Source organism: Melospiza georgiana, chromosome 10 (assembly GCF_028018845.1).
Source record: "Melospiza georgiana isolate bMelGeo1 chromosome 10, bMelGeo1.pri, whole genome shotgun sequence".
NCBI lineage: Eukaryota > Metazoa > Chordata > Aves > Passeriformes > Passerellidae > Melospiza > Melospiza georgiana.
Genome location: NC_080439.1, coordinates 24,232,495 through 24,246,784, shown reverse-complemented (window position 1 = coordinate 24,246,784; position 14,290 = coordinate 24,232,495). Strand labels below are relative to the sequence as shown.

At 53.4% G+C, this 14,290-nt stretch overlaps 1 protein-coding gene across 1 annotated transcript in view; it reads right to left on the bottom strand.

The window, feature by feature from the left end:
• The window catches only part of GPC1 (glypican 1), a 211,003-nt gene that overhangs the window by 4,857 nt on the left and 191,856 nt on the right, over window positions 1-14,290 (bottom strand). The window contains exons 4-8 of the mRNA XM_058031230.1: window positions 7,836-8,001; window positions 5,733-5,863; window positions 1,865-1,984; window positions 1,282-1,415; window positions 44-219 (exon numbers count right to left, since the gene is read on the bottom strand). Coding sequence (XP_057887213.1) covers window positions 44-219; window positions 1,282-1,415; window positions 1,865-1,984; window positions 5,733-5,863; window positions 7,836-8,001 — 727 coding nt within the window. The remainder of the gene's footprint in view (window positions 1-43; window positions 220-1,281; window positions 1,416-1,864; window positions 1,985-5,732; window positions 5,864-7,835; window positions 8,002-14,290) is intronic.

Sequence of the window (14,290 nt, the reverse complement as noted above, 5' to 3'; positions counted from 1 at the left end):
CCCCTGACTCCCCCTTGCACCCCTGTGGCTGTGTTGCACTCACTGGTGTCCTGGAAGTCCACATCGTTGCCGATGTTGGCGTTGCCCAGGCGGTTTGTCATGATCTTGAGCTGCATGATTTGCTGGCGGATGGTCATGTCCGGCTTGGTGATGTCCACCTCCACCTCGGGGTTGTTAATCTGGTTAGCCAGGCCATCCCCCATCACCTCGGGCAGGTAACTGGGAAGGAAGGCAGAAGGTTTAGATGTCTGCCCCCAGCTCAGCTCTCCCTACAGACACCAGGGATAACCCAGGCTCTGTGAGCCCCGAGGCTGCAGCCGGTGCCACCTCTGGGACAGCCCCTGCAGCTGCTGTTTGCTGGGCAGCCCAGCTCTCTGGAGGGCCAGACCCCAGCAGAGGGGTCTCAGCTTGCAGGAGGTGCCTGGGTGGCCTTGCAGCACCCCTGTCCCAGCATGGAGAGGGATTTCCTGCAGGAAAGGCACAGGGCTTGCTCTCAGGCTGGTACCAATGGGCTCACAGTGACACTCCCCAGTGGAAAATCTCTGTCCATATGGGAGGCTGAGGAGCATTTTAATCCCTGCTTGGTTCAGCCCTGTGGAGACTGAGCCCCTGGGAGCAGCCCAGTTTGACCTGACTGCCTCCCAGGGAAGATTAATTAGCTGGGAGCTGTCAACCAGAGCTGCACTGCTGCCTTCCACAGTGCCCTGGTCCTCCTGCTCCTGCAGATGTGGGACACTGCTGGCAACAATGTGAAATATGGAACAACTGAAGGTGTTGACTTCAGGCTGGCAAAGCCAAGTCCAAGAGGACTGCAGAGAAAAAAGGAGAAAGGTCCAGCAGCTGCTGGTGTCCCCTCAGCCATCCTTTAACCTTGGCTGGGGTAGGACCTGTTTCTGCAGCTGGTGGATGTCACCCAGGTATCCCCCCTCAGAGCAGGTATGGAGAGAGGGATGTGTGTGCAATTCTCTGGAGCTTGTGTGGGAAATCCAGCCCTGCTGCCTTTTGAGTGCATGTGGAACTGCAGAACTGCTTCCTTGGTAGAAAACTGCACAGTTATTTCATGCTGAGTGCATTTCAGTGCTTAACCCTCAACACACAGCAAAACCACACCAGGCTTGCCATTCCCAGGTATGAGCATTTCTGGAAATGCAGCGTTTCTATGGACAGGCACAGACTGCTCACTCTGAGCAAGCAGGGCTGCCTGTGATGATGTGTAAGTGCCTTTTCAAACCCTTCCTCTCAGCCAGGCTGGTGCTCCTGGCACTGTGAGCCACTCCATACCTGCCCTTGGTCATCCCATTCCAACATCTGTCATCTGAAGCTGAGCTGGCCATTACTTTTTTGCTGCACAGGCTGCTGGGCAGGGTGATCCAGTATGTCTTGAGAGCTGTCAGATTCCCTTTGGCATCTAAAACCTGTAAGCAAAGGGGATGCTCAGGGCCACAGGAGCTCTGGGGTGCCCCAGGGCAGAGGAAAGTACAAGGATTCTGCATATTTTTTGTTTTACCATCACAAAATCTGTTTTCATGCAAAATAGGACGTATCATCAACCTTCCCCTAAAGACCAATCACCAAGCCAAGTGCCCAAGGCTAAAGGTTACATGCCAAGCACTGCTCCAGTACCACAAGACCAACCAGGAGAAGACCATCAGTCTAGGAGCCTCTTCAGGTAAGTCTGGCACCAAATCCCTGGGAAATTGCTTATCAGCAAATTGGTTATCTATTGGTTATTACACCCAACCCTGCAGAGGCAAGAAGAGCAGGTGTGCTGGGTTACAGCAGCCCCTGATGATCTGATCTTCTCCAGCCCCAGCACGGTGTGACCCAGCCTGCAGGACCCAGAGCAGCTCCAGCTCAAACCCACCAGCATCTCCAGGGCCTGGGCAGAGGACTTGGCCTCCAATGTCACCTTCCCCCGTCTCTTCTTGTCCTCACTACTGGAGCCTTTTGTGCTGATTTTGGGATTTCCACAGCCTTGGAACACCTGAAAAACAAAGCAAACTCTCTATCCCATGTTTCGATGCCATTCCTTTAATTATTTAACACTCCACAGTTATGGGTTTTTTTCCCTTCTTAAGGATATTTATCCTTCCTATTGCCAAGATTCTCAGAGATTCTGGCTTAGTTTCTAGTGCCAGATGTGTTTTCAGCACATTGTAACTGGTTTTGGTTACCACTATCAAGCAAAATATTCAGCAGTAACACATGTTTTTGGATGAGTCGTCAATATTGATATTAAATTATTTATAGCAATTTTATCTGTTCTTCTTATGACTGGAAAATAAAATCCTTGGAAGAAAAAGATGGGAGTTGCTCACACTCATTGCATCAGTGGTGTGGGCTTCAAGACTACAGAGCATGGGAGCTTCACTGATAAACAACAGACTGATGTGGGACTATCCCCATGGCTCCTGCAATCAACATCCCCACTTGGGAAAGCAGTGTGCCTCCAGCAGGGCACTGCCAGGACAGCAGATGTGCCACAGTCTGTCAGGCTGGATGCTTCAGGGGCACATGAGGCAGCAGGGCTGATTTATGTGCTCTCTTCAGGTACCTCCTATCACCCTAACTACCTGCCCGGGGGGCTTTGTGGCCAGAGAGCAGCACAAGCACTGGGAAGGTCCAAACCCTCATACCTGGCCTCTAGGGTGAGGTGAAGGGTGGAAAATCCAGCTTCTCCCAGCCTCTGCATCAGCACATCACCAGGGCTGGGCAGCTGAGCCCCACTGGTGCCAGGAGAGCTCAGAGGGACAAAGCACCAGAGCCCAGGAGGGACTTGGCACTGTCAGTCTGAGTCAGGATGGGCCAGCCTTTACAAAGGAATCCAGCTGATTTGAAAAGAGGGCTCCAAGCTCGTTGTGGTGCCAGGGTGCTGTCACAAGCTGTTGATAAACCTTGCCTGGTGTCCCCTTGAAGCAGAGGAGGCAGGGCCAGGCAGAGCTCTGCTGACACAGCTCGTGCCACCTGCTGAAGGTGCTGGCTCAGCCACGTGCTAACCTGGCCAGGAGCCCCTGGCTGTGAGGGGGACACTGTCTGAGGGACACTCAGCCTCCAAAGGCCCTCCTGGGTGCCCTGTCCTGCTGGCCAGATGGATCAGATGACTGCAGCAGCTCAGCACCAAGCCACTTTGTCTGTTCATCGGTCTCCTTAGCTCTGTGCAAAAAAAAACTCCACCCTGAAAAGTGCATGTAGAGCATTTTCAACTTGGTTCTACCAAAACAAAACCCTGGTTTCACTGCTCTATCTTGCTGGCCCCTTCCCAGGAGATAAAATCTGGGGAGGTGTCCAGGAGAGGGGCAGCTCCAGCACAGCTGAACCAAGGTGAACCTCTTGCCACTCCAAATGCTTCAGGTGAGAGATGCAAACTGCTGCTGGAGAGAACAACTGCAGCAGACTGAGGGGCCAACAGCCCCTGAACAATGACAGCAAACATGCATTTGCAGCCTCTGACAGCTCCTGCTGCCTGAAATCCATGGGAGCCACAGGGAGAAGGGGAAGTGTGAGGAAGCAGGGAGGGCTCTATGCTGCCCTGAGCACAAGGCTTGGTACCACAAGTGCTTCTTTAGAGCTTCACCCAGCGCCCAGGACAGCCTGTGACAGGGTGGCACTGGGGCAAGGGCCACTCCTGGCTCCTCTCCAAGAAGGCATTCTGTGGGGAGGAGGGCACCCTGTGCAGGTGCAGCTGCAGGAGCCAGAGGCTGTAAGCTGCCCACCCTTGGCATAACAAAGGGCACAGCACCTGTGGCACCAGCCAGTGACCAGGCACTGAGAGAGCCAGGTCACACTTCTACATGCTTGGACTGTGAGGGGATAAAAGCCATGGGGTTCCTTTGTTGGCCTCAGAGGCACCAGCTCAAGCTTTATTTGTGTTACTGTGCTGTCAATAAATTGCTTTATGGAAGGAGAGGTCTGACACTGCCATGGGAAACCTGGGTGGAACCAGTGAGGAGACCTGGTCTGGCTGTGTGAGTGGGGTGTGCAGGAGGCAAGCAGGGACCTGGGGGCTGTGACCTGCCACTCCCAGGGGCTGCAGGGACAGTGTCTGATGGTGGGAGAGTGGCTGCCAGACACCTCCTGACTGCTCACACTGGGAGAATACCTTGGCCTGGGTCATGTCCCTGCCTCTGAGATTGCCAGGATTGGCCTGGGACAGCCCTGAACTCAGCTGACAATACCATCCTCCATCTGATAGCTTTGCCATGCTCAAAACCAGAACTCAGAGCTTGGCAGCTCCTGCCCTCTGCCAGCTGTGCCACCAGCAGAGTGCTCCATTCAGCTGGTCACCAGGTCATACTGAGGAGCTATCAATCCTGTTTGGTTGCTCCAATCAAACACCAGTCATACTGCTTAGCCCCTTTCATGTCACCAGATTTACTGTATTCCCCTTGGAAACACCTTTCTCTGCAGATGATGCTATGTTTTCCCACACCAAGGATTTGCTTTTATGTGGAAAGCCTCAGTCCCACCTAATGAGGGAAAAGAGAACATTGCCTTTCATGTCAGAAAAGAAACATAACCCAGCACTTGGATGCACTCAGCTGTTAGCGCTTTGATGTGTGCCAGTGAATTCCTGTTTGCCAAGCAGCACTTCTGGCCCTTCCCTTATCCAAAACCCAGTTAGGACCTGTCCCACTTCTTTCATCTGCAACTATGGGATAGCTGCAGGAGCTGGGGAGTGTCAGGGCAGAAGGCAGGAGCCCTGGAGGGCTGCTTTTGTTCCCAAGGCTTCTCTCACCTGCAGCTACAGAGGTGACTGTGGTTAAGTGGAGAAATACACTAAAAATAGAAGACCAACAGAGGAGACCTTCATGATACTTCTTGGGAGACAGGTGAGCCTCAGGAGAGCCTGGTTTGTACTCTCCAGATGGACTGCCAGATTGCAGCTCTGTCCCCTGGCACCACCTGACAGCCCAGTGTTCCCACTGCAGGAGATCCCCTCGGGGCAGGTTAGAGCAGCTGTCTCCTGTCACTGGGGACTGTGCACTTGTGTAAACGCCTCAGCTCAGCCAAAACAGCTCAAAACTCTTCAGCACAGAGGGCCCTGACAGCAAATGGCACATGCAACCCCCACCACTGTGTATACAGTCCCACCTCTGTGCCTGTGGCCAAAGGAGGCTGGCTGGATGTGGCAGGGAGCACCTGCAAAGGTGGAGAAAACAACTCTGCCTGTGTCAGATGGGTGGTCGGAAACCAAGGCAATTTATCATTAAAAGAGAGGGCATTTGCTCTCCCTCACTCTTCCTCTCTCCCAGTTTGTCACAGACATCTTTTGTAAAAAATCCTTTCTTTGGGATTTTTTTCCTTCTGGGAAGCTGAGGCCCCAGAAAAGGAATGTAGACAATGGTTGTTTGCTGCTGTGGAATGCAACAGGTGCATCTGTGATTGGTCCATGTTGCATGTGTACAATTAAGGGCCAATCACAGGCTGAGCTCTCTCTGGGACAGAATCAGAGAGAGCTCCTTTGCTTATTCATTCCTTTTCTATTCTTAGCTTGCTAGCATTCTGAGAACCTTTCTCTCTATTCCTTTTAGCATAGTAATAATTCAATATATATCATAAAATAATAAATCAAGCCTTCTGAACATGAGGTCAAGATTCTTGCCTCTCTCTTCACCCTGCAACCCTTGCAAGCCCGGCAACACCAGTTCAGCTGAAGAGTGAGCACAAAAGAGCACCTGGTCGTGGCAGTGGCACATGATGTGTCCTCAGGCAGGCCCAGGACACTCTCCTACCTTGCTTGTGATGGAATCCTTGTTCTCCTGCAGGTTGGAGATGGCTTCAGCAATTCTCATGTGGATGGTGCCTATGACAGTGTCCACGTTGTAGGGCCCGTCGATGCGGTCGGCCACCCCCATGAGGGAATCTGCAGAGCAAGGCAGGCACAGCTCTCAGCACCACTCTGGGCACAGCAAGGCAGAGATCAGCTCATGCTGGCTGGGACAAGCTGCTGGGCCCTTGGCAGGTCTCCTTGCTGGGGGACACCTCTCCATGTTCACCACTGCTCAGGTGCACACTTGTTTTCCCTAATTTATGTAGGCAAAGGAACCTCCTGCAAATTGTAAATACACTTTGGGTAGTGTTCACCCAGAGTAACCAGCATTTCCCTGGGGGATACAGAAAGGAAGACCACAAAACTCATGTAGAATTATTAAGAAACAGCAATACTTGGCCCTCACCCTCCTAACTCAGTGCATGTCTCCAGCAAAGCACTGCAGCCAGGAGAAAGTGGGAGAACTGGGGTCAATAAGGTGCCAGGGACAGTGGATGTGGGAAATGGCTTCTGTGGCAGTGAAGGAGGGAGAAAAGCCGTAATTGTTGTCACCTTCACCTCTGGAAGGACAACAGCCAGGGAGACATCAGGCTATACAGGTACTCAAGCAGACCAGTATTAACTGGCAAACAGCACAGGGAGTGCCTGAGGGCTGCCTCAGCTGCTCTGGAGAGCTCTGCTGTCCCAGCACTCCCACCTGCCCTGGAGGCTCCTGCTTGCATGGCTGCTTTGGGACTGTGCTTGGATACTGCTGGATTTTGGATGGTTGCATTACTGCATAGAGTTTTCTGTAAATCCATTTCCCACAGCTTACAAAGAATTACCAATCTCTGCCTACCCCCAGAGACAATTCTCAACGCTCCAGCTGGGTCTGAAGGAGGGACAGCCCATATGCTCCCAATATAAGGGGGTGAATTTTGGTAACTTTTTGTATTCTGGTAAATAAAATCTCCTGTAACACTGAAAAGCTTGCAGTTTAACTTTGCTGCCACACAGGGGTTGTGGTGTCATCTTTGAGACTGTATATTTCAGACAAATAGTGCCTTGAAGAGGCACTAATCTTGAGATACAAACATTTAAATCAAAGGTTGCAGCCCTAAACAGTGAAAAATTATATCTGAACCACTTACTATAAAAATCTCCCTTAATTTGACCTGCCCTAATTTGTCAAACTGAAAGAGAAATTCTGTTTTTAGTGTAACAAAATCATCTCTGGCTACACAGAAGGGCCTGGAGAAGGGTGAAGGAAGGACACCACCAGTGAACCACTGCCTCTGACTCCATAATTTGCTCCCATCCTTGATCAGTCTGTGACCTCTGACACTGAAATGTAAAACTGCAATTTGAAAGAAGCTCAATTTCCTCCTAGCTGTCACCCCCTGACAGTGTCTCTTGGGAAGAGGAAGCCCGAATAAATGCAAAATGCACATGGAACTGCTTCCCTGTCAATCAAGGAAAGCTGTACAGCAGTGTTCCAGGAGAGGCTGTCATCCTGCCAGGAGAGACTGACAGGAACAGTTGGCTGGCTCTGGTCAGAAAGGCCAAAGGGCCACCAAAGCCCTGGGGAAGGGATAATTCCTCCCCTCCTTTGCAGCAGGCTCCCAGTTGCTCCCACAGAGCATTTCCAGTTAGCTGTGGCACAGCTGGCCTGGGCACCTCTCCAGCAGTGCCTGCTCTGCCTCCCCATCCATGCTGCAGTGTCCCTCGAGAGGCAGGTGGCACTCCTTGACTTTGTGGGGTTTTGTCCTTAATGCCAACCCTGAGCCAGCCTGGGGGCTGCAGCTGGGGCTGAGCTGGCAGCTTTGCTGCCAAGGCAAGGCAAAACAAGGCCAAGGCCAAGGCCATGTCCTCTGGTGCTGCCCTCCCTGAGCCCAGACAAGCAGCAAGGCTCCCTCAGGGCTCAGCGGGACAAAGAGAGGAGCTTGCTGGGCAATTCTGTGTGGGCACAAGGAGCTCTGAGAGCTTCACCAGTGCAAACAACGTCCCTGAGCCTCCCACTGCCCAACACGGCCTCAGGGAGCCAGGGGTGATGAGGGGCAGCTGCAGCAGGGAGAGGCCATCTCACCCATCAGGTACTTCCACTCGGTGCTGAGGTCGGCCTGGTTGGCCAGGCAGCCCTTGACGACGTTCAGGCAGTAATTGTTGCAGGGCCTCACGCTGGCCATGCCGCGGCAGTGCGGGCAGTACATCAGCTTCATGATGGCGCGGGTGCACTCCTGGCTGAGGGACACCTGGGGGGACAGGAACAGTCAGCACAGGGAGGGACAGGACACAGGAACAGTCAGCACAGGGAGGGACAGGACACAGTCAGCACAGCCTGCTCAGGGGCATGGGGTGAACTGCCCTCTTCCCTGGGCGGAAGGAGCTGGCTGTGCTCTGAGAGGCAGCACATCCCCCTGGGGAATGGGCGAGGAAAAGCCATTTCCCCTCACTGGCCCTCCTTCCCCAGCCATTTCCCCCTCAGTGCCCCTCCTTCCCCGGCCATTTCCCCCTCACTGCCCCTCCTTCCCCGGCCATTTCCCCCTCAGTGCCCCTCGTTCCCCAGCCATTTCCCCCTCAGTGTCCCTCCTTCCCCGGCCATTTCCCCCTCAGTGCCCCTCGTTCCCCAGCCATTTCCCCTCACTGCCCCTCCTTCCCCAGCCATTTCCCCTCAGTGCCCCTCCTTCCCCAGCCATTTCCCCTCACTGGCCCTCCTTCCCCAGCCATTTCACCCTCACTGCCCCTCCTTCCCAAGCCATTTCCCCCTCAGCATCCCTCCTTCCCCAGCCATTTCCCCCTCAGTGCCCCTCCTTCCCCAGCCATTTCCCCCTCAGCGTCCCTCCTTCCCCAGCCATTTCCCCCTCAGTGCCCCTCCTTCCCTGGCCATTTCCCCTCACTGCCCCTCCTTCCCCAGCCATTTCCCCCTCACTGCCCCTCCTTCCCCAGCCATTTCCCCTCAGCGTCCCTCCTTCCCCAGCCATTTCCCCCTCACTGCCCCTCCTTCCCCAGCCATTTCCCCTCAGTGTCCCTCCTTCCCCAGCCATTTCCCCTCAGTGCCCCTCGTTCCCCTGCTCCTCCTCCCTGCTGAGGGACAGGAGCTCCGGGGCAGCTGCAGTGTCCCAGGCTGTGTTTGAGTCCAGGCTTCTGGGAAAAACCTGAGAGCACCATCCCGCTCAGCCAGGCCTGGTGGCCACAAGGACACCTCGGGCTGTCCACCAGCTGTGACCTGGACCCTGACATGGTGCATGTATGCCATCAGTGCCACCACCATGCCCTTCTGCAAGGTTCCCCACCACTGTCCTGCAGACACAGGTGTCCCCCACACACTGCACCTCCAGCGTCCCGGGGGATGCTCAGTGAGGCCCTGGACACAGAACCTTCCCAGCTGGTATCATTGGAAAGCAGAATAGTCCTGGGAGAAGACTTGCACAATTCAAATGTGAGAGCACTTGACACTGGGACATGCTGGCTCTGTGAGCACTTCATGAACTGCAGGCAGGCCTGGGCCAAGGCATGCTGTGCCAGCAGCTCACAGGCCCTGCGCATGCAGCTGGCTCTTTGCAGGACTCTGGAGGTGGCTCTGCCACCTTAAATTAAACCACAGAGCCAGCAGAGAGCAGGGCCACAGCCTGAGCAGCACAGCAGTGTCCCCCCAGCCCATCAGCCACGGGCCAGTGTCCCCAGCTGCCGTGGGCAAGGGCTGGCAGTGCACTGAGGGGTGAATAACAGCCTGGCAGGCCCTGCAGGGCTGCTGGCACTGCTCCACCTCACCCAGTCATGTTCTTTCCTCTTTTGTGGTCATTTTCTGTCTTTGCTCAGATCCATTTGCAATTCCTTTGTAAATCTTTTAAAATCATTTACAAAACAGAAACTGAATGTCTGTACGAAGTCTCCCTTCGTTCCAGATACTTGACACTCACAAGGAGCCCAGAGGGGAGAAAAGGGACAGAAGGGGCAAATCTTGAAAGGAGAAATCCCTGTGCCTCCAGCTGCAGCTGCAATGCTGAGAACTTTCTTTACTACTTGTGAAAAATACTTTGAATGTGGCATTCTGAGGGACTCCAGATTCAGTTCTGTACCCTTGGGAGAGTGTGAACCTGCTGAACCCAGTACCAGAGGCTGTATCAGAGAAAATCCTTAAGGTACCCCCTCCTGAAGCTGCCTGTGTGGTAGCTCCTCACTTCCAGTAAACCTTGGAAAAATATGCTGGATGGTGCTGAGGCTTCATTGGGCAGGAGTGCACTAACATAACGTTGTGAGAATCTTCTTCAGGATGAGGACAAAAATTTCTAAGTTTTGGAGAGAGAACCCAAGCAGAGCCTGCTTCCCTGGCCTGGCAGCCCAAGGGGACTGAGGATAAACCTGTGATGGAGGGGCTGAGCCTGGCAGGACCCCCCACATCCCAAATCCTCCCTCAGCCTCCTTGGCCAGCTCTGGGTCCCTGTCCTGGACAGCTCCTGCAGGCAGAGCCGGCTGCCATGTGCCTGTGCCACCAGGAGATGGAGGCTCTGTCCTGCTGCATCACACACACACTGCACCTTCACACAGGAGAACAGTGCAACCACCTCAGCGCTGCAACAAAGCACAGGGACAGGCAAACAAAGGAGCAGCTCATTTTTCACCTCAGGGTTTCAATAACCACGGCTGAATAGTGGCTGGAAAGACACCAGGTAAGAGCACAGTGCATGCCCACACAGGCTGTAGCTCCAGACCTTCTGAAAGCAGAGCACTCACACAAAAAGCAGGGATGCAGATGGGAAAGGAGCTGTGACCTCCCCCTCCCCAGGCAGGGCAATCACCACCATGACACGGTGACACTCACAACACAATCTTATAGCCTGCCCAGGCCATCAGCTCCTGGCACAGCCCACGGCTGCTCATTCTGCTCATCCAGCTGTGGCCATGGGCACTGTCACCTCCCACTGCACAAACTGGGACCCGGGGCACAGCTGAGTCCTGAAATGTGGGGCTTCCCACAGCACTGAGGCAGCCAGAACACCCCACCATATGCCTTTCCCACACACAGCCCTGGTTGCACTGAGCAGATGTTTGGAGCAGAGGGAGCTGAAATGCTCTGGAAAACAGGAACACAGCTCTGCCTGCAGGAAGCACCCCTGTGCTGTGGGTCAGCCCCCCCAGGCTCAGAGGACAGCCACCAGCAAGGACACAAAGCTGCTGATACCCTGCCAGAGCCCATGGCAGGCACTGGGAGAGGCAAGAGACAGATCTTGGCTTAAAAAAGCATCTCCAAGGCCCTGTGCTGCAGAGAGCTGCCTTCTGTCCTCCTGCCCATGCCACTGCCACCAGCCACAGTGCCCATCACCAGCCACAGTGCCCATCACCAGCCACACCCCCGTGTCCATGCCTCTGCAGCTCCTCTGGGATGCTGCCACCTGCCTTGGGGCAGTGAGTGCAGCCAGCATTCAGTTGAGCTCAGTTTCAACTCCTGAGAGCATGGGGGGGAAGAAAAGTACTTGTGCACCTCAGTTTCTGGATGGCAGAGGGTGCACTGGCATTCTGTCCCTCTCACAAGGTGGCTTTGTCTCCTGGAGGACAGTGCAGTGTCCCACTGCCCCAGGAGTGGGGCCTGGCCCCACAGCCTCCTCTGAGGACGAGCAGGTGACCATCCACCACCAGCACTGCTCTGTTCAATCTGGCAGGTGTCGAGTGTTCAGCCTCATCTCCTGGCAGAAAGGATCAATATTAATTTGTGCAGGTGCAAGGCTCCACTCCCTTTCCCCAGAGAAGGACTCCAGCCTGTCCTGTTGGCAGCAGCAGGCCTTTGGCACAGGCTGCAGAGATGAACTGAGAAAAAGAAGGATAAGGGAGCAGGAAGAGGAACCACACCAAATATTTTCTCTATGTTTTGCTTGGCCAGAGCTCAGTTTCTCACTGTTCCACCCAGCCCATGGACTACTGCTCCACACAGGGCAGCAGAGAGTGGGGGCTGGAGGCTACCAGAACCCTCCCAGCCCTGATCCTGCACCTTCTCTTCTTCTGGGGCACTGGCAGCATATAAGGAACAGAGTCCTTCAAACATCTCGGGGTGCTCATGGATTAGTTTGCTGATGTGAGCTTCCAGGTTTTTTTCATCCATGCAGTATCCACACAGGGGAATCCCAGCCCAGTGTGGAGGGGCTGAGGATCCAACAACACAAGCAGGGGGCACTGCAGCTGTCCTGCCTCCCTTGGGCACACAGCTCCAGCAGGGCAGTGGGGAGAGGAGCTCCTGGGGACACACACACACCCCTCCCTCCCTGGCAGCTCCTCCCAGGTGAACTCCCCCCCAGGGGCAGTGAAGCAGTTTCTCCAGGCTGGAAAAGGCCAGACCAACCTCCACCTGCACACTGAGACATCTTCACCTCCCAGTGCTCCTGCTCTCACCCCTCAGCCTTCCCAGGAGCCTGAAACACTGAGTTACCCCTGCTCAAGTGGGTGCCAGGTGAGACCTGCAGGGAGTCCCTCAGCTTCCCACACAGACCTGAACACCTGATGGGTCCATGAGCAACATCCATTCACACAGGTGGTCTGAGGGCAGGAGCATGGAAAGTCCTGCAGAGGGAGTGAAACCTGATCACAGTGCTCCAGCTTTAACTGATCTGGCACAGCGTGAAGGAGTACATGACAATAATTGATTTCTCTAAGTGCCATCAAGCTGGCCCAGCCTGTGGCTGGTTCTCCTTTAAGGAGGCTTTAGTGGCACCTCTAGTCTTTTCTTAGCTCAGTGACCTAGAAACTGCATTAAGATGTCAAGAGAACATCCACAATACGGTGGAGAAGCCACTTCCCAAGAATCTGAAGAAAAGATCATTATTATTGAGAGATATGGCTTGGAGCCAGGGCACTCATTCAGTTGTCAGAGGTATAAATAAAAATGCAAAATAAAGCTAAGCTCAGCTTAAAAATACATTGATTGTACGTCACTGCTCAGCTAAAATCCACATCCTCTATTCTGATCACAGTGACATCCACAGATACAGTCCTTTGAAGTGTAAGCCCAGTGATGAAGTGATAAGGAAAAAATGTTATCTTCTAAGATACACCCAAAATAGGGGAGAAATCTTACTGAGCAATAAATAATTTTAATTAAAACTACTTTACAGCTGGGGATCCAGTAGTAGCAATGACTAATGCAAGGGGAACAGGTGGCTGCCTCATAAAAAGCCCAGTTCCACCACAAGCAGTGCCATTTCAAGGAGGCTGTCAGCAGCTCCAGCTCTGTGCTTCTCCATGGCCACTTCCCAAAGCCTCGTGTGCCCATGTTTTGGTGGTGGAGCCACCCAAGCCCTTTGCAGGCTCTCCTGCCTCCTGCCCTGGTGCTGGAGCTCACCTCAGGTTCTGTGAGCTGGGATTTGCTGTGTGACTCCCTGGCACAGTGTTTGCTCAGCAACCAGCACCAACAGGCACGTGGGGAGATAATTTGACAGAAAATTGAGAACACAGAATTCTCTATTCAGAGTAGCATTGGTTTCCTTAATTTTTCCTCCTCCTGAGATACGTTTAAATCAATTACAGTGAAATTAATGACTTTCACAAGCCATTTGCTGAGAGGATGGGCTGGGGGATTAGGCACTAACTGGGTTCCTTGCCACCTCCTAGCCAATTTAGAAAACATTCAGTGTGAAAGGCTTTTAACAAAGAAAAAAAAAGAGGCTCCTGCCATGTAGTTTATTAGCATGCTTTCCAGGCAGAGAATCACAGACACACAGGAGGCTGGAGGATAACAAGAAGTCACCAACTGTCTCCCTCTGCACTTCAGGAGAGCAAAGTTACCCTTCACAGCACCTAAACACAGCTTTAGAACAATTATAAACTTTCTGAGGCACAAACACAGGGAGGACAAAGTACTTGCATATGGGCAAGCACACAGCTCCAGTGCATGAGACAGCCCTGCAATGAGGGCCCAGAGACACCTGAGTGCTGCCAGCTCGGGCCATGGCCAGGCCTTTGGAGCCCACAGGACACAGCAGCACTCTGGCCAAAATGGGCTACATTTCGCCAGGACAGAGGATAAAACCTTCCCATCCTTCCTCTGTGCCTGTGAAGAACAAATCAAACTTGTGATTTGCACGTTCAGCCCACGTTACCAACGTCTGCACACCTGCAGATGCTCAGAGGTAGCAGGAGCAGATCTAGAGCCATGGAACACTTCTCCCTCAGCCCCACCGTGGTCTGTTCTGAAGCTCCTGCCCAGGTTCTGTGCTGATTTTCCAAATAACACCCACTGACCTGCAGGGCTCTTTTTGCAGTGTAAGATTTGGTGCAAACAGGGGTGCTGTTCCTGACCCTAGACTTTGCTCAGCCTGCAACACTGGCAGGGATTTTACTCTTCTGAACTGGGACCTGATTTGAGAGGTCTCACAGAAGAACAGAGGGGCAAAGAGGAGAGGCATTTTCTGTTATTACCTTAATGTCTAGTGCTTCAAAAATATCCAAAGCCTCCAAAAATACCCTGGGCTGTACTGGGGCATGAAAGGACCAAGGAAGTGATGATCTGACTTGCACACAGCTAAAAGCTGCTGTACCCTCCTTACCCCAAAA